Below are 21,065 nucleotides of genomic sequence, written 5' to 3'. Positions count from 1 at the left end.
CATATAACGGTTCCAACGGAGGATAGTCAGGCCAGAATGATCGGAGGCTATTAAGCTGGAAATTCATCACTTCTAAAGCCTCACCGCAGTATTTTTCAAGGGTCAACAAATACTGAGAATGATTTAATACCCAAACACGGCTGACACATCAAACCAGCGAGATTTGACACAGCAGATGATCGGAAACTATCGAGCTATTGGGTCATCTCTTTTTCCCCCGCTAAGATGGTCTGCCGGATCATGTCTGACAGTTCAAACCAGTGAGTACAGACAGTCCACACCAAAGTATCCACTGTGTAATAAATTTCGTGGTTTTCCGTCCTTTGATCTATCATTAAATAGTTGGTTAGCTTAGAGATTTTTATCAATAAAACATGTCAATTGGATTTAATAGAAAAGTTCATAATTTTAACTTGTTCTCGGAAAGAAATCAATGTACTGTTATTAATGAAAGGCCGAATTCAGACGAGAGGGTATAATTCAAACGATGTAAATGGGCAAGGGTTGGAATGTCCATCGCAGGCTGACTGACAATACATTCCAGGTGAAATTACCGCTGGGCCCATTGTCCTCTAGAAATTATTGTAGGGCCCAGGCCTACTGTACTTACTTCCAACGAACTACCTTGCAGACCTGTGTCATAAAATAACCTTTTTTAAACCTTCGTGTTCATTGGTAATAAAAAAATTTCTCTTTTATTTCAACATCAGAGATTGCAGTAAATCTAAACTTTACAGAGTCCTTACACGAATTTATCGAATGTAATATTATTAATATATCCGATTAAGCAGGTTCCTAAAGAACTTCCTGTTAGTGTACTTCTACTTAGAAAGTCAGGTAAATGGGCAAGTTTTGCGTTTTAAGGTGAAAGTTCAATTCCAAAAGATTTCATTTTATAGGCATTTAAAAAAAATCAGATTATAAAACAACAGCATATTTTGCGAAGTACAGCCCAAAAAAGGCTGTATCGAAAAAAATGCAATCCGTACTCATTCCATCCAGTGGCTAATCTGCAAATTTTCCTAATGGTGAAAGTGCATCGCCACGGTGAATCGCCAACCCTGTCGCTTGTCGAGGAGTTTTGGCCCGGATCATGATCAGCCGCGATCATTATATTATGCAAATCGAAAGATGACTATCAAGATACTAAATAAATTGTAAATAGTTTTTGTAATTTTTTTTTAAGAAATCCAAGAACCAAGAAGAAGCCCAGGTGTATTTTTCAAGTTATGACCTACTTATTCAAGATGATGTAACGTCGTAAGAAAAGTTATAGACTGACTTGAAATTTAATGTACAATCGACTTATGGTGCCATTCTAACGGACAAGTCGACCGTGAGAAGAGAGTGTCTGTCAGGTCCGACTCGCTTTATGATCGGGAACGCCCAGCAGCTCCTCGGCGACGTCCATCCATTATCGAAGCCACTGGTTGCGGATAGACAATGCCGGTCCGTCGTCGGTGTCCCCTCATCAGCCAGAACAATGGCAATGTTAAACAAGTGGACGGCCGCCCTTTGAATGGACGTTATTCCGGGTTAGAGGCTACAACGGGCTATATATCAATCTGGGTAAATCCACAACGGAGAGCCCTGCAACATTAACATACCTTAATGACCCCATTGGCTCGAGAGGATACTAGAGGAAATTGGCCGTGGAGTTAAACCGACCGGAATAAAACATACGCTACCGTACTTGCAAATTGCATGAAAATCTAAATTGAACTTGAATATGGCACTTTCATGTAATATCCGACGAATAAATTGCCGCTATTAGGCTCTATTTTTGAACACAGTCGGTTCAAAAACCAATTAGAATATATACATGGAAGAAAATTGGTAATTGAACTCTGCGCAAAAGAAATAAACTGGCAGGAAAATACCAAAAATATTGTTATCTATTCTGACAGCCAAGGTGCGCTCAGCACAGACGTGAGGTGCGTGAAAGCCCTGGGAAAAGTAGAAATAGAGAACATGGATGATCTCATGACAGACAGGACAGAAGGGTAACGGAGTGGCTGGTTGCTCAGCAGCTCCAGTAGAACCGTAATCCAAGTAGTTCTGAACTTCCATAAAAACAGAGTCATTTCCGAATAAATAATGTTAAAAACTCATACCAGGAGGAAGAACCCCCCCCCAGTATACAGAAAGGCAAAAGAATTCACAAGGAAAGTCTCGCCTAAACTTGTAAACCTGGTGCATCAGGGTTGAACCAAACTCAGGGTCATTACAGGACTGCTAAACGGACGTTGCCGACTCGCAGGCATTTAAAAAGATTTGGTGTAGCATAAAACAGCCTGTGTTGTTTTGAATAGTCTGAAGAGAGAAGAAACAGGAGCAATTGCCGAATGGATCATTTTAAAAACTCATACCAGGTGGAAGAACCCCCCAGGTTATAGACAGGCAAAACATTTCACAAGGAAAGTCTCGCCTAAACTTGTAAACCTGGTGCATCAGGGATGAACCAAAATCAGGGTCATAAACGGACGTTGCCGACTCGCGGGCATTTAAAAAGATTTGGTGTAGCATAAAACAGCCTGGGTTGTTATGAATAGTCTGAACAAGAAACAGGAGCAAATGGATCATTTTAAAAACTCATACCAGATGGAAGAACATCCCAGGACATAGGCAGAAGACTTCGTTAAGAAAGTCTCCACTAAACTAAGTATAGCCCTAGTGTATCATGGCTGAACCAAACTCAACAACGTTTCAGGTCTGCTAAACGGTCATTGCAAACTCAACAGACAATTAAATATACTGGTACTGGCAGAAAACAGCCTGCGTTGGTTCTGCCAAGAAGGAAAGGAAACATTAGTACATATTATATGTTACTTACATGCGGTGCAAGTAAAATGATTCTACCCATAGAAAAAGAAAAGCTGAATCCAGTGAGGAGCAAGCCACTCATAAAGATAGATAGACAGACGGAGAGAGAAAGAAAGAGAGATATCAGAGTCGTGAGATTTCCTACTGTGGTCTGGAGGATGATGAATATTTTATTTGACCATTTTCAAATCATTTTGGTCCGGCTATCCTCCCTGGTTTGGCCGTCAGACCCATATAGACTTTTCGTTATCATCAGTGGTTTGTCCATGTGCTTTATTTACGTTACTGACTTGGTATGTACTATCTCGTCGTCCCAGATTTCAGTCTGCCTAACACCTCTGTTTTCGCTTATCCGGAGCGTTTCGATATTTCGTCAGTCATGTCCCGTTTTTTAGAGTTGTGACTGACAGCTGTGAGTATGGCGATACACTATCAAAAGTCTTTTTTACAACTTGCTCCTTTACGAACATTTTTGACTTTTTACTCTCGCTGTTTTGGCTTTTAGAGATATTCATTGCTATTTTATCTGTTTTTAAGTTCGTGACCAGATTTATATAAGCAGACGTCTGCGAAATAGTTCATTTTCTGGTGATCGGAATCGCTAAGTTCAAAAGTTTCTGTGTCGGTCAGTATGGCGACGTACTATCCGAAGGTTAGGCAGTACTTTTTCTGTTAGACTAGGCTTTTAGGACTCACCCTGTTTATACATTTGACCATAATAGTGATTCATATCATTAGATTCATATAGCTTTAGCTTATATTTGACAGGTCTATTGTTATATCGGCAAAAAATGGCTCCTTTCAGTGGGGGGTTTGTGCTCCCCCATGATTGAATGAAAAAAATGAAATAATACATAATTTTTTGAGCTATTTAAGAAAACACAACTGAGAAGCAAAACTCATTTACTGATCCAATTATAAAACATCTCAATAAATGTAGAGTATTTATTAACCGCTCGACGATTTAAATCCGAGAGGGAAGTCCACTAAGCCTGCCGGGTTTTAAGCTTTTTCCTCAAAATCTGATACCAAGGGATAAAGCCGGGTGTATTAACCCAATTATAGAGGCATTTATTTTGTCACGAATCCGCAAAGAGAGCGAGCATTTAAGCCGTCTCGTCACGAACAAAGCAAAAAAAAAACTAGCGGTGCTTGAGTGTAACTTTCCGCCGTTACCACATTAACCGGCTTATTCAAGATTTTCTTGGGCTTTGCGACATTTTGTTTTGCCGTTCTTTGCCTTATTTAGACCGGCGGACTTCGTGCTCGTTTCGATCACGCCTACTCGCTAATCTAATATTCTTGTCAAAGATATTCAAAATTCATCGCATGGCATAAAATGCAAGTCCCCAGGCCGTTTTATTCCTATGGTATTCGTAAATGTGTACAAATTGTTTTGTTTTGCCCACGGTTGATTTGCCAGCGTCTCTAGTACTTCATGGTACAACTCCCAAACAAATAGAAAAAGTCGGAGAGAATGATGAAGGCCATTCAAAGCCATTAGCATTTCAACAGTTGTAATCCATTGCCGTTCAAAATTGTACAACTGGTTTTTCGCAATCCGTTGCAGGAATGATCGAAGTTCGGTTAGCGTCAAGACTTCAAAATTCATGTGGTTTATTATGAAATTGTGATTTTTAACTATATAAAACTCCTGTGTGCTGATAAAGCATTTTTCTATAAAGCTTATTTATTGTTGACCCTTGCTGAACAGAACATTAATCAGATTCACTATTTTTCGTGGTCCGCTTGACCAATTAATATTATACAATTAATTAAGGTTTTAAGTTGAGATAAAAAAGTCAGTGTCACGAGATGGATTCGAACCCACGACCAGCTTGATCAGCAGAACTCACGATACCTGAAGTGGTAGAGTAGCGGCGTATCAAGCCGAAGGGCGTAGGTTCGAATCCCTGACTTTTTTAACTCAGCTTAAAACCTTAATTAATTATTAAAATTGTCGGGGATGGTTTGGAACCATTTCTCGTTGGTTTAGAAACTTTAAGTAAGCATATAGGAAGACCAAGACCTACATCATTCCACGTTGGTCTTCAAAATACTTGACAGAAAATCTCCATCAAAAAGTCATAAAACTGGACATATTGACAAGCAAATAGATAGTTTCCATACATTTAGAAATGATTGTAAACGTTAAAACGGGCGTAAGGGCCGAGCAATGGCAAGTAGATATGATCCGAAATGACCAAGCTACCGAAAAGTATATACCCAGTCACAAACGTAAATAAAAGCACACAGACAAACCATTCATGATGACAAAAGTCGATACGGGACTGATAAACCAGAAAAACCGGTTCATAATTGGCGATATTAATTATTTCAATTAATTTTTTAAGGTTTTTGGTTGAAATGAAAAATTAGTGTCACGAGCGGGATTCGAAGTCACGCTAGCTCGAGTGGTTAAAGCAGCGGCGTATTGAGCCGAAGGTCGCGAGTTCGAATCCCGCTCGTGGCACTAACTTTCCATCTCAACCAAATGCCTTCGATAATAATAATAATTAATTGTTTAAACTTTTCATTCACGTATTGTCAGTCGTAAATGTAAACAATCAGACAGAGAAACCACTGTTGATGCCGAAAAATGGATATGGCTTAACAGTCATAACAACTTAAAAGGCTAAAACGATCCGAAATGACCAAGCTATAAAAGCATTGACTTATGGTAGTATATTCCGAGTCATAGACGTAAAAAAAGGCGAAAAGGAAACCACTCATGATAACAAAAGACCTGATAACCAAAAAAAAAGTGAGGATAAGTAGACCAATATTTTCGGAAATGACCAAGCTACAAAAGCCAATAATGCAATGTCTTCTGCTAATATAAACTCAGCCATACTTTTCAAAAGACCTGATAACCAAAAAAAAAGTGAGGTTAAGTAGACCAAGTTTTCGGAAATGACCAAGCTACAAAAGCCAATATTGCTATGCATTCTGCTAATATAAACCCAGTCATAAACGTTAACAGTTACACAGAAAACCACTGATGATTAGAAAAGGCTTGGCAACCAAAAAAATGTGAGGATAGATAGACCAAACTTTTCAAAAATGACGAAGCTACAAATTTATATTGCAATGTCTTCTGCTAGTATAAACGTAAAAAAAGCGCACAGACAAACCACTGACGATGATGAAATTTCGAAAGGGCCTGGCGGGCAGATAGATAGAACCAGAATGATGTGAAACGATCAAGCTGCGAAAGACAATATTGCTAAAAAAAAAAAAATCCCAGAAAAACCACTGATGATGGTAAAGTCCGTACTGGCCTGACAACCAAATCGGTGGGAATAGGCAGACCAAAATTAACGGAAACGACAATATTTCAAAAATGAATCATTTGCCATTATATCGTCGTACTCAGAAATTGTAAATTATTTACGTACAAAGGCAGGACGTGAGTGACGAAATAATGCACAGACAAACCACTGATGACTAAACGTCCAAACGAGCCTACAACGAAAAAAAAGCCAGGATAAGAAGACAAAAATTAACGAAAACGGCCATATTACCAAATAAATCAATCGAATATTATGACAAATTCACATATTGACTGTTACAAACACAAAAAACGGGCATGACTGATAGAAAAACCTGTAATGGTGAAAAGTGGAACGGGACTAACAGGTCAAAACGTCAAGAATAGGCAGGTGAAAATGATCGGAAATTACCAAATTACAGGTTCAACACCTAGCAGACATCATGGATATATCTCACATTTATTTTCGTCGATAAAATATTTTATGTTCCCTTTTCCATTAAATATTTCTTTCGCTGTTTAATTAATTATTGATTTTTTTAAAAATATTAAACTACTCTCTAACTACTTAGGTCAAGAAAACTTCTATCTTTGACAATTAATATTTAAAACGTGAGGAATTAAACGAAATTGAATATCCTTTAACTTACTTAAATTTTATTTCTTTTTGAGGGTCGGATTGTTTTTAAATAAAGAACAAAGCGCTTTTGAAATTTTTATAACATATCAATAATTTTGTTGGCCTCATCCCCAATCTACCTTTTGGAAAGAAAAATATATTTAAACTGAGAAAGCTGATCAATCACCGAAGAAAATATCAATAATTTTGTTGTTGTTTTAAAGCAAAGATGCTTGGTAATTACATTTGTGGAGAGATTTAATCATATTGCTTCGAGAAGAGAGTTGAAAATCAATATATATCTTGTTTGTAGCATGGCCCCCTTCAGTTTCCCATCAAAACAGTCCTCTTTCTTAAAACGTGCAAATTTCCCCCAACATAATGGTTTCTTCCATGTTCTGGTTCATACTGCTAGTATAGGTTTTAAAATCATATTTTAACTGAAGTCAGTGAAGTGATCAAAACATGTACCAGTTATGAAATATATACGGTGGTATGAATATAATTTTTGGTTTAAGTTAAATTGTAGTGGCAAAAATGCCATGGGAACGGCTTTAAACTTTAACAATAAAGACCTTTGTTTCAAGGAAGAATGGCTACAGAATTGAAAGCTGTATTGACTCGTTTTAAACAAAAGATACTAATAAGTATTCGAAAATTTCGTTACTCCTTCCCGTTACCGTGTCTCGCTCCAGTTCCAGTCGCCCTCGACGTTTGGCAGCCCGCTGTACCGGTACTCAAACCCACATGGAATCATATAACATTCTATGATATGATGTTGTAAGGAAAATTAAAAATCTCGGCATGAAAATGTATATTTTTTGTCATAAATTTTATTGGGAGCTCTTGGGGCTTCTTGAAGGTATCTTCATTTGGGAGAAAATGTAGTTTAATGCTGCTTACATAGTTTCTATGAATATTGTCTATACGTGTCTTATACCCGGGGGAAAGTGTAACTTTTCCACGATTTAAAAATAACAATAATTTGATATAACTCCTCCCTCATCAAGTTAGAGCTTCCATGAAGGTCTAAATCAATTACCATTAACATCAATACTCTTTAACGTCTCAAATACAATTATTACAATTTTATACCACTAATTACATTGTTCAAGTATACATTAAATTGGTTAATACAATTATTAGTTTTTACATCTCCAGAGCATCTGGATTACATTTTGTTGAGTTATCTACAATAAAAACGTGTTTCTTTTTGCAAAATATTATTACACAAATTATCATTAATATGAAGCCATTAGATTTCGTGGTCCGATTGACCAAATAACATCTTTCAATTAATTAATCTTTATGCAAGGTTTTTAGTTGAGGTAAAAAAGTCAGTGTCACGAGCGGGATTCGAACCCACGAACTTCGGCTAAATACGCCGCTGCTCGACCACTTGAGCTATCGTGGACTTAGATCCGCTCCGACACTAACTTCCCTTCTCAACCCCACCATTCGAATTTTCCCTACTTTTTGCCATTTTTCAAATGTCGTGTAAGCTCTACCACTTGGGCTATCGTGACCTCGATCCACTCGGACACTAATTTCCCATCTCAACCGCACTTTTTTTAAATTTTACAATTTACAGATTTGCAGTCAGTATTTAAAATTGTTTTCTTTTATCAACATGTATCACCCTTTTTTCTTCATCATTTCTTATTATTTATACTAAATACGATGTTTTTTTTAATAAATAAACGGCACATTTTACAAACTAATATCACAGACAAAATCAGAACATACACAAAGGACTTGTGCATTAAAATCCTTATTTGAATTTTGTAATAAATAAATTCACTAGTTTTCGTGGTCCGCTTGACCAATAATATCTTTCAATTAATTAAGGTTTTTAGTTGAGATAAAAAAGTCAGTGTCACGAGTGGGATTCGAACCCACGATCTTCGGGCTAGACCGGCTAGACAGACCACTTGAGCTATCGTGACTTCGATCCACTCGGACATAACTTCCCATCTCAACCGCACCTTTTTTTAATTTTCTCTCCTTTTTGCCATTTTTCAAGCGGACCACGACAACTAGTGAATTTAATAAGTTAAAATGAAGTATACTTCACCAAAGCTCTCTGTGGCTATTTGTCGCCGAGAATCGAATAGGTTATACGACATTTGAAAAATGGCAAAATTGAGGGAAAATTCGAAAGGTTGTAGGTTGAGATGGGAAGTTAGTGCCCGAGCGGACCCACGATCAGCTTGATCAGCAGAAGTCACGATAGCTCAAGTGGTAGAGTAGCGGCGTATCAAGCCGAAGATCGTGGGTTCGAATCCCGCTCATGACACTGCCTTTTTTATCTCAACCAATACCTTACATAAAGATTAATTAATTTATGCATATAAAGATCATGTTATACAGGAATACAGACTACCAACTTGGATTAGAATAGATTGTAGGAATTTTGTCGAATCCCGCTCGTGACACTCACTTTTTTATCTCAACTGAAAACGTTAATTAATAAATAAATAAATAATATAGCCTGTGATTTCTCTAATCTATTAAAACAATTATATTAATTAAACAAATAAACATCATTACATTTTACATAAATTATTTTATTTTTTTATTTATTTGATCGTTTAAAACCCCATTAAACCATTGATGTCTGATTGTAAGTTACATGAATTTTTATCCATATAATGTACATCATCTCCTTCGTGAGTCTCCGGCCAAGGAGAGGTTTTTTTTGACGATGGTTCGCAACAGCAGAGGTTATATCAACCCTCAGGGTGCCGGTGTTTTTGAAAAAAAATCCCATTTGTAAGTATATCGGGTTCGAATGCAGTGTCGCTGGATTCGAACCCTGGACCTTTACCTTACAGTGATGAGCGCCGTGTCAACGCCTAAACCGTTGCGGCCACCGACGCCCCTAGGGAGAGGTTCATGTGCCGTTATTTTTACCTCATCAAAATTGAATATATCAGTTTTTTCATGGCAAGGTTTTGACCTTGTACCTGGTCTATTTTTATCTTTACAATCATAATTTTGTTGTCTTAGTACACCATGCACTGCTTAGTCTGGCCGTTGTAAGTGGTAGGACGATCATCGCATTTACATAGGAATTTTTTTGAAAGAGGTTCTTTACATTTTAACTTGGTTAAGAATTTCCCCCTAATCTCATTGCCAAATCTACGCACCATTTTTAAATTTTCGCATTTTTTCTCTAATAGTATGTTTAGTTTGTTAAATATTAGTTAACATTTGTTAGTGGCCTAAAATTCTTATTTGTATTTTCAGGTACATCAATAGTGGGCAGGTACAATGTTCTTTGGTATATCAGATTGTTAATTGATGATAATAGATACAAATTTTTCCTCAGAAAATCCTTTATTTTTTCTTTTGTCATCCTCACTTAGTGTTACTAAATCAGATTAAACACTGTGTTTGTCTTTATTTGGAAAGAATGTGCAGATGATATGTGATGTGTGGAAAAGTCCACATCTCCCAATCTCCCGGAGCCAAACTTGCTCAGGGAGCCCTACCAACCCCACCCACCCACCGCACGGACACAGCCCTCCCTAGTTAAGGCAAGGGACTCATTTCAAATTTTCATGTTACACCTATAAACAAAATCTAGGAGATGTCCATATATTACACTGTTGTTCAAGGCTAAAAGAGACTTATAGTTTATGGGTTTGGCCACTTCCTTCATACCGTATAACCTATCCAAAAAAGAATTCCTCTCAGTTAAGTACCCTGGACAGATCATGATCTTATGTTCTAAGTCCTCAGGGATTTTGCAGAATTTACTTTGATCGTTCTGCTTTTGATTTATTTTATGAAGGTAAATTCCACAAATTCCATGATTAGACCTAAGCCTATTTATAATTGTGATATCCCTCTTAGAAAATGGAACATTTTGAAACCAAGGCTTTTTGGACAACTGAGGTTTTATAGAAGAGTAGAATTTTCCGGGTTGTATACTTTCACTATACTTCTGCCACTTTATCCAATTTTGGGTCTTAATTGCACTTTTTGCATCTTGCAAAGGGAGGGTGATAGGAGATACTATACCATCTTGTACGGACTCTCTTGCCAAACCGTCTACTTTAGTGTTACCCCTGATGTCGGAGTGACTACGCACCCATAGGAATCGTATATTCACTCCTTTTGACGATTTAACGTCGAGGACCTTTTTAATTATCTATGATACAAGATAGTTGTTATCTGAATTAAGGTTAAAATTCTTCAGACTCTCCAAGGAACTTTTTGAGTCTGACAAAATTAATCGCTTTTTACATCTTCTTCGTGTACATACTCTACTGCCTTAAAGATGCCAAAAAGTTCAGAAGAATATATACTGAACTCTGGAGGAAGTTTATATTTTTCGAATTTGTTTTTCTGTGGATCGTACCAGGCGCATCCCACTCCAACCTCCGTTTTTGATCCGTCCGTGAATATAAGGTATGGAGATTGGAAGCTTATGTTGATCGGTTAAAATTGACTATATTAAGTATTTCAATTAATTATTGTGATATTACCATAATTATTTTTATCTAAAGTTTTGGTTGTAAAGAAAAAGTTAGTGTCACGAGGGGGGAAAAGCGAGCAGGAAGAGACTCACTTTTTCATCACAACCAAGTCCTTAGATAAACTTAGATTACTTGATATAAATAAAGATTTAAATGTAATAACCTAAAAATTAATGAAACGTATTAAATTAAAAATGAAAGGGAATAATTATCAGAAAATTAACCCTAATTTTAGGAACTGGAGTCGAAAATACGAAACGTGAAGGTTTCAAAAATTATTCTTACCGTTATATTTCTTGGTCCGATTGACCAAATTTAAAATAATTAATCTTTATGGAAGGTTTGGTTGAAATGAAAAAGTTTTGAAAAAAGCTAGTCACGATAGCTCAAGTGGTAGAACAGCGGCGTATTTAGCCGAAGGTCGTGGGTTCGAATCCCGCTCGTGACGCTCTTTTTCATTTCACCCAATACCTTATATAAAGATTAGGTTAAATTTTCGAACCGATAGGTACGTGCGGTCAAGTTGAACTAGTCGAATACATCCATTCCCAACTCGAAACTCACGACTCAACTGGTCGGTGAAAATCTAAAAACCTGTAAAAACACATACTTTTTCGAGGTTTTTTAGTATTTTAGATGTTTCATTAGTTTTAAAAAGTATTTTTACATATTGAGTACTATTTTCGAACCGATGAGTACAAGTTGAACTAGTTGAATCATAAGGTGAAAAAAATGGCGGCACAGCGAATATAGTTTGTTAGGGAATTCCAGAGGATATAGGAACATATATGGAATTGGTAGATTTGTATGAGAGAGGTAGAGTTTAGTGGGGCGGAACGAGTGTGGCGAGAGTGTATAGGGGATTTAAATGTTAACAGGTTATAAATATAGGAAAAGAAATGGAAAGAAATGGTTTGATAGAGAAAGGAGTCAAGAAAGCTCGCGATAGGAGGAGTACAGCCATTCTAACTACCAAACATATCAGAAATTTGAGATAAACATGAAACGAAGAATGTAGTTCTCTTGAGTCTGTTAACAAGCTTGCAGGTGAGTCCACCAAACAGCCATAATCTATTTAGAAGCGCAAGGAAGGAGATAAGAAGTTTGTGGGAGCTGATCGGGAAGAAGAAACATGACGGAAATGGCGGATGATTTGGGGAATGTATGGTTTCTAGGCCCTACTAGGTTTTTTGGATTAAAGGTGACCGGTTGATTGTTAATGCAGAGCTGAGATTAAGGATAAGAAAAGGGGATATCTATAGCCCGAGACTTGATTGATATCGAGAGAAGCCATTTTCCCCAGGATCTGATGGCAGTTAAGTCCTCTTGGATTCGTGCGATCGAGATTTGATAGTCTTGAGGTGAAAAGGAGAGATAGATTTGAATGTTACATTATGACTGGGTTTATACTAACAGAAGACATTGCAATATTGAAATTTGTAGCTTTGTCATTTTTGAAAAGTTTGGTCAATCTATCCTCACATTTTTTTGGTTGCCAAGCCTTGTGTAATCATCAGTGGTTTTCTGTGAACCTGTTTACTTTTATGACTGAGTTTATATTAGCAGAAGACATTGCAATATTGGCTTTTGTAGCTTGGTCATTTCCGAAAATATTGGTCTACTTATCCTCACTTTTTTTGGTTATCAGGTCTTTTGTAATCATGAGTGGTTTCCTTTTCGCCTTTTTTTTACGTCTATGACTCGGAATATACTACCATAAGTCAATGCTTTTATAGCTTGGTCATTTCGGAACGTTTTAGCCTTTTAAGTTGTTATGGCTGTTAGGCCATATCCATTTTTCGGCATCAACAGTGGTTTCTCTGTCTGCTTGTTTACATTTACGACTGACAATACGTGAATGAAAAGTTTAACCAATTAATTATTATTATTATCGAAGACATTTGGTTGAGATGGAAAGTTAGTGCCACGAGCGGGATTCGAACTCGCGACCTTGGCTCAATACGCCGCTGCTTTAACCACTCGAGCTATCGTGACTTCGAATCCCGCTCATGACACTAATTTTTCATTTCAACCAAAAACCTTAGATAAAAAAAAAATCAATTGAAATAATTAATATCGCCAATTATGAACCGGTTTTTCTGGTTTGTCTATCCTTGCTGTTTTGTCTACCTGTCAGCCCCGTATCGACTTTTGTCATCATCAATGGTTTGTCTGTGTGCTTTTATTTACGTTAATGTCTTTTACTTGTATTTCGGTCATAACTGATCATCCAGGACTGTTTAAGTGCGTAAGCAGGAAACCCATAACCAATAGAACTGTATTAACCAGCCAGAGCAATCTGGCTGTTTTAGCGGTGGATTTGTGCCTCACCCTGCTTATAACCCACACCAAGGATGATCTTTAAAACGCAGACCATATTTTCTCGCCTTTTTTAAAAATATCATATTATCAATATGACCAGTCAGATATTTACTTTATTGTTTCAAAGAAGAAAATAGACGTTTCTCGTTAGATTATCATCAGAGTTGAATAACTTATGAACAAAACAATATTATAATTCGATAGAATGTGATTTAAAAGAGCAATAATGTTAAATGTTAAGTATCGGCCAGTAATCTCAAACATTGCATTACAGACAAAAAAAATTAATTTATTTTTTATTTTGATAATTATTTTTTTCCTTTAACTATTTTATTTTTACCTTGCATCGATAGCCTAATATAAAGAACGGCAATTTTTGTAAATTAATAAGAGAATGAATTAATAAGAGAAATATAATATTTTATATTTTGCAACCTTTGAACTTGATAACCATCTGCTTATTTTTTTTTTCGAGTAAAATTATCTTTTACAGACTTAACGACCTGAATATTTTTCTTGTAATTGTTGTGTAATAGCCATGACGTTCGCCAAGCTTTAAAGATAATTTAGTAATTATTGTTGTATTAAAGTTTTTTTCTTTGTTTGTTTTGTAGATTGGCAACCTTAAGGGATATTATCTCTTTGAACACCAGCACGTTCACAAGCGATCCCTCTCGACTGCTGATGAGCACCACGAGAAACTCAGCAACGAGCCGCAGGTACAGTAAAACAGTTAATGCTCATTGAATGTTAATTCAAGGTGAAATATCTGATGTGCTGTTGCCTACCTGATATTAAATTAAGTGCCAGTGCAAGTAGAAAAAAAATTAGAAAGGAACAGCCTTAATTTTTCATACTCGGATGTAGACTCATTTAAGGACAGAAGATTTCTTACAAGTACTATTTGGTTATTATTTTTAATTTATTGCTATTTCATTTTTGTGCTGCGCAACTGTGTCTCGTCTTGAGCCAAGGAAAATTGCAAGAGAATTTATAGATATAATATTACTATTAACTTGACTGTGCTAGGTCTCAGACGGATTCTATCTGTGATGGCACAATTTGCATTGGATTTGATTTGGAGATCACCTAAACATAAATGTAATAAATGTAAAACTCCAAATTTGGCAAAAGTATCAAAGGTGACAAGTCTGAGTAACTTGTTAAAAACTCATCATGCGGACAAGCCTGTAGCTGAGCGTTTCCGTTAATTTTGATCTGCCTAATATTACTGGGTTTTGCCTTTCAGATGATACACACTCACACTAATAAATTTATTAGCAAGTGGATGTTCTTCGAGGGGTGAAAAAAACTTGTAGTTTTTCCGATCATTTTGGTCTTTCCTCGCTGGTTTTGTTATCTGGCATTACACAAGCAACACACCCCAGTTCACTAATCAAATTATTAAATATTCTGATGATGGCAAAGTGATGAACGTGAAGTTTCATATTTCCTTATTGGTTTCCTTTGTAAATCGTGTTTAGGCATCAGCAAGTAGAAAGTTTTCATGGCTAGTCCGATCTGATAGAAAACTATCAAACTACATGTGGATGTTCGTTCATGAAGAATCGAAAACAGTGGAAGATGTTATTAATAGTCATTACATCGGTGCATATGATCGTACAAGGAATCAAAATCTTGATGGAATCTAAATGCTGAATGGTGAGAAGTGTATTAGGATACCCGTTAGGCAGTATTTCTTTCTGGCTTTCCCTTTGATCCTTTTCCAAATGCTCTTTGATTTTTATCTTATTTTGCTCCACCTGTTCTGGGGGCGTTAGTCTATTTTTTCCTGATGTGTTTTTCTTGAATTGCTCAAGGAATTTGTGTATGGCTGCTATGTTAAGCCTCTCATTAGGTGCCAGAATCGCTTCCTTCTAGAGCGGTAGAACCCAGAATATTTGCATGTTTATTTGCTCTACTTTACGAGACGTATTCGGTCTACTTTTCTTCCCTCTTTCTTCTGAGAAGCATTTACGATCTGCAGCTTCTGTTTATATCGTTCCTATTGACTCACCCAAAGGTACAGCTTGGGGTGATGGAGGCTTTTTAATATCGTCTCTTTTGCTTCTTTTAAGGTTAAGTCAATAGCTTTCGATCGCTTTTATTTTTAGCATTCATATCACTCCTACGAGTAGCTAGGGTACACCCTCCCGAAACCCGAGGGGAGGAAGGCATTTGTCGCCTGATATACGGAGTTCACTTATTAAGGAAGACTTCTTTCTATTCATGAGAAAGGAATCTTGGTAGAAAAAGAAAAGGTTTCCTGTGAGCATTGATCAGTATTGAGATGTCTAAGAAGCCCTTTAGCGCACTGATCTGTTTTTGCTTGTAAGGGTGCAGCGTATTCCAGAAATGATTAGAGAACGTGGGGTAGTTTGTTTATTTTAGTCTGCGTGGCATCGCCGACTTTACTCCCGTCAAAAGAAGGAAATTCTAACAAAAGATCCTCCTGTGAGGTGATAAGTCTCTTCCCGATCATGCCATCCGTTCAGCCAAACGTTCCAGGGGTAGTCCAATTCACCCATGTACTTCTATACTCCAAATTCTTAACATGACCGCAAACGCTACAGTCCCACTTTCATGATTCGTCTGTCGCTTGTTTAAACCCGGAAATTTCAGATATATTTTGAATGTTAGTAGTAGTAGAAGAATGAACCAAGCACGGTATTACTCTTGCCTTCTTAATCTTGTGCCACTCTTGTTACAGTTCATCAGATAAAAACGTTTATATCGCATGAAGAAGGATTAGGAATAAACAACTAGGTCTCATGTCTACCTAATGGAAAAGGGTCTCTTTGTGCTCCATCTCTTTTCACTTGTCTTTTGTCACCCTTCTCTTGATGTGAAAGCCACTTTGTTCTTCATCTATGTGGCATTGAATGAGTCTGTTGATTTACTGGAGATGATCGCCATGGGCGATGAATAAAAATCAGGTCGAAAACAAGGCTGAAAAGAAAACTATAGTAATGTGTCTTTTTTATGGTATATAGAACGTAATGGCTATCAGGTCTTGTTTCTTAAGTCTACACGAGGTTTAACTGTAGGAGGTCGTGTTGAAAGTTGCATGATCCATGCCATCAAGTGAAGGCAAACAGAAAAGAGAGTCGAGCCGTCTGGGATAAGCACTCTAATGGTCATCATGACCTAGGAAGTAAACAACGTGGTCGCAATTACGCTGACGGCATAACTCGATCGAAAGTAAAAGTCTGAAAGGGGAACTTGGGACTGCTTTCCCTTCCTCTGGTCCTCCCGGCTCCCTTCCTACGCTTCATTGTAACGCCGGTGAAGTGAAATTTCCCTCATTAACATTGCCCTTCTTCGCCCGACCGTCGTATTAATCCACGCTTTGGCTCTTTTGCCCGTTTGTAATGACACCCTTGAATAAAAGGCAACAGGTTATTTATAAGGAGGGTGTTTTACCGGCTACACTGGCCTTAATATATTACGGCTACAAAGCTAGAGAGATTTGTACAAATCCCTTTTTAACGGGCTGTGTACTAATAACCTGATCAAAGCACGTTTTATGTCAATTATAATTAAGCTTTGCGATAACGTTCAAAACAAAACATTTTCCAACAAAAACAATGATTTATATTTCAAGTTTCTAAATTTACATTAATATTATCTCATTCCTTTCGTTAACATGTAACAATGAAATAGAAAATGTATACAAAATTAAAAACAAGAGTGGTGAAAATACCCATTGTTTGCCATTGATAGCACTTAAATGATGCTAAAATATTTAATTAATCTTTCGAATTTTTCCTCCTTTTTGCCATTTGTCAAATGTCGTGTAATCAGGATTCGCTTCTCGGCGACTTATAAAGAGGCCACGGCCGGTGAAATTATACTTAGTTTTTCTTATTAAATCTATTATGTTTAGTGGTCTAATTGACCAAATTACTTCTTTCAATTCATTTATCTTTTTGTGTAAGTTCTTGGTTGAAATGAAAAAGCTAGTGCCACGAGCGGAATTCGAACCCACGACTTTCAGCTCAGTAGCTCTTGCTACTTGAGCTAACGTGCCTTCAACCCACTCGGACACCAACTCCCCATCTAAACCTACAACTTTTCAAATTTTCTCTCCTTTTCGCTATTTTTCAAATGTCGTGTAATCAGGATTCGATTCTCGGCACTTTGTGAAGTGGCCTAAAGGTTGTACGTTGAGATGGAGTTGGTGTCTGAGTGGATAAACGTCACGATAGCTGAAGCGTTAGAGCAGCGGCGTATTGAGCCGAAGGTCGTCGGTTCGAATCTCACTCTTGGCACTAGCTTTTTCATTTCAACCATGACACCTTACATAAAAAGAATAACTAATTGAAAGAAGTAATTTGGTCAATCGGACCACTAAACATAATGGATTAAGTATTTAATTAATAATGAAATTGCTCAATCTTCCATCGAAGGGCATGCGCTTCTTGAGCAGCCTTTGACGAATCCTGAGTGAGTTCGTTAGTTACGACCCAATCCGTGCGGCGTGTGGACACCTCAACCCGGAAAAGTTCATTTTATGAAATTTAGTGACCTCCTTGACCTTGATTATTTTACCTTGCGAACTTTCTAATGTTCGAATCACCCAGTATCAAAATTGATCGGGGTACAGGTGTGTATATCTTGGAAGCATCGTTTGGTTAAAACAGAAGGGACACTTTACGCCGCGTACCAGGTCAAAAAGTAGTGCTGGTTGCCGTACGCACAAGCTGTTTTCCATCCTGAATGTAATGCTTAGAACAAGCGAAGAGTGGGATGAATCTTATAATCGAGTCGATTCACGAGTCACCTGTAACGTTGAGCAATTCTCTGCTGTCAATGCTCCTGATGAATTCGATTCAATTGCTGAACTAAGAAAGCACACCGTAGCGCTGGTGTTGATGGAGGCTACCGGTATTATGGAGCCTTTCCCTTATTTGGCTGGTGCAGCAGGTGACCTGGTTGGCGGTTTGTAAAATGTAGGATCAGTTGTTGCTGCTTGGTTAACGCCATATTTGCCCCAAACTGGTCAATTCAGTTTACGTAAATTCCTTGTGTATATTTCAATCCCGCTGCCCAAACGATTTCAATAAAACCGACTATTAATAATATGAACCAGGGCATCATTCCTCCTAACCATTTAGAGGGCGTCCCCAAAATCAAAAAGTGACCACCCTTAATATTTTTAATTATCTCTTAGACACTTCATTGATTATCTTACAACAATATTTGGTCCGTTTTAAAGGATCAGAGGTAAATAAAACACAGATAAAATCTCCCACTTGTTATTACAATTTGATTTTGTAAATAAATATTTGAATAGTCAATCTCTTCTAGAAGTTTTTTTTGGTACAAATCTATTTCTAGTTTGGTTAAGACGACCAGTTTTCTGTGGAGAAACCGAGTCGAGGAGGTCAATATATAATTTATCCTCTCATCAGTTTTTGTTTTATTTTGGCCGCTTGACAAATTTTTGCAGCGTCTCGTAAAGCCCATAAGTGTCCTACTCCACTCTTCACGCAGAATCATTGTTTTTGCACCCTGACTTCTGCAAATTATTACCTAATTAACCCAGTTTCTTTGTTTTCTTTATATGCTTAAAAACGTAAAGTCGGGAGTAAACAATCCACAATTTCCCCGCGTCTCTATTCGTCGTTTATCTTCTATGAATTGTAGTTTAACTTTGACAGATTGAATGCAATTTAGAAACAGAATACCCTTAGGTTTATGAATTGTCTCTTAAGTTTCGAGCTGACATTTCAAACCAAGTTTATTGGAACAACAGTTGCCCTTGTTGCGGCTAGAATCTCCGATATCTCTCGAGGCGTACGTCGTGAATTATTTAATTAATTAATGCTTTAAATGGCCAGAAATATACGGAATAATTGTCTTTTGAATACCTGATATAAACATAGATCTGCTGAATACAACCTGTGTTCATTTTGACATAAACCACATCGGCCAGGTGTTTTGCTTCAATTTATTTTCCGAAACATAAATAATAGGTATTTTCTCATATACAAGTCATTGTGTAATTGATTATACGGCCTTACGATGGCCTGGAACCAACCTCTGAACCAAAATGCTTAATTATAGGATTGCTGTATTTTCAATAAAAATAAAATTCAATTAATTAGGGTTTTTAGTTGAGATAAAGAAGTCAATGTCACGAGCGGGCTTCGAACGCACGACCTTCGGCTTGATACGCCGCTACTCTACCATTTGAGTCAAGCCGAAGGTCGTGCGTTCGAATCCCGCTCGTGACACTGAATTCTTTATCTGAACCAAAAACCTTAATTCATTGAACGATATTAATTGGTCAAGCGGACCACGAAAAAGAGTGAATTTAATAAAAATAACATTACACGATTGTGAAAAGAAAAAGGAACCACGATAAAAATTCCTTGACTGGCTTTTCCCTCTTGTCTTCCAATTTTCTCTGTAGTTTCTTTCCAGGTTTTCCCCCTTTTTCATTTTTTCGCCTAATTTATTTTTTATAAAAAAAATATTAATCTCTCTCATATGTACGCATTTTTTGTGTTCTCTCACCTAGAAATTGAAGCAAACTGCGTAAAAATTCGGCCCTTTAAAATACAGTTGACAAAAAATATATCTGAACATTTTCTCGTAAAGCCTTGTCGCAATAGAGTTTTCTTTGTCAACCCTGGATTTTTTTTTTTTTTTTTTTTTTTTTTTGACGTACCCCTCTTTGAAAATGTCCCTCATTCCTTATAAAAGTACGGTTAATGTTGTGAAAATGAGAGGATGTTTAAAGTGGGTTTTTCATATTTGAAATTACCCCGTTTGTCCTTCACCGTTAACAACCGTACGGTACTTCCTCAATATGCAATGCACAGTATTACCGCTGTGACGAGTAATTAACCAAACAAATTTAAAAAAAATAAAAAAATGAAATTAGTCTAATAATGTGAATCACTGAAATTTTGCGGTGATGTAACAGTTAAATAATATTTTTTTCGCAGAACAAATTGGGCATTTTGAACATAGATGTAATGGTATGTTTAGGTTGGGTGCTCGACGTTTTAGGTTAGGTCAGGTAGGGATAGTCGCAATACACCACTCCCTCCATGTTTTGCTACTTATATATATATATATATATATATATATATATATATAGGATATGCTTTAAAGCTAGATGCACTATTTATTTAGCTTGATCTTTTTCACGATGAGGATTTAAATCGGTAGAAACTTAAATATGTTCTGTATTATTTTTAATTTATTGTTGTTTTTTTAACACAAACATATTTTTAAATTGGATACTGGTTATGGACTGGATTAGTTTTAGCAGAGTTAGAGACGGATTAAGTTATGTAGAATTATGATTAGGGTTAGATTAAATAGAGTTAGGCTAGGCTTAGGTACATGTTGGTTAAGCCAGGTAGCTTTAGTCACAATATACCACTCCCTCTTATGTTGATGATTGCGTGAATATAAGTTCAAATCCGCTGTATCTTTAAAAATAGATTTAGTATATTTATCTTGAGGTCTATATGTTTTTTATTTGGAAACCATTCATTTTTCATAATCATTTTCGTGACGAGTATTCGAA

The 21,065-nt window shown here is 36.8% G+C and overlaps 1 protein-coding gene across 2 annotated transcripts in view; it reads left to right on the top strand.

The window, feature by feature from the left end:
• The window catches only part of LOC106674127 (furin-like protease 2), a 230,590-nt gene that overhangs the window by 137,692 nt on the left and 71,833 nt on the right, over positions 1–21,065 (top strand). For both annotated transcript variants that reach the window (XM_024226046.1, XM_024226047.1), the window contains exon 3: positions 14,134–14,238. In XM_024226046.1, coding sequence (XP_024081814.1) covers positions 14,134–14,238 — 105 coding nt within the window. The remainder of the gene's footprint in view (positions 1–14,133; positions 14,239–21,065) is intronic.

Source organism: Cimex lectularius, unplaced genomic scaffold (assembly GCF_000648675.2).
Source record: "Cimex lectularius strain Harlan isolate CLEC.00 unplaced genomic scaffold, Clec_2.1 scaffold110, whole genome shotgun sequence".
Classification (NCBI taxonomy): domain Eukaryota; kingdom Metazoa; phylum Arthropoda; class Insecta; order Hemiptera; family Cimicidae; genus Cimex; species Cimex lectularius.
The sequence above is the reverse complement of the archived record's forward strand: the minus strand, read 5'-3'. Positions and strand labels throughout refer to the sequence as shown.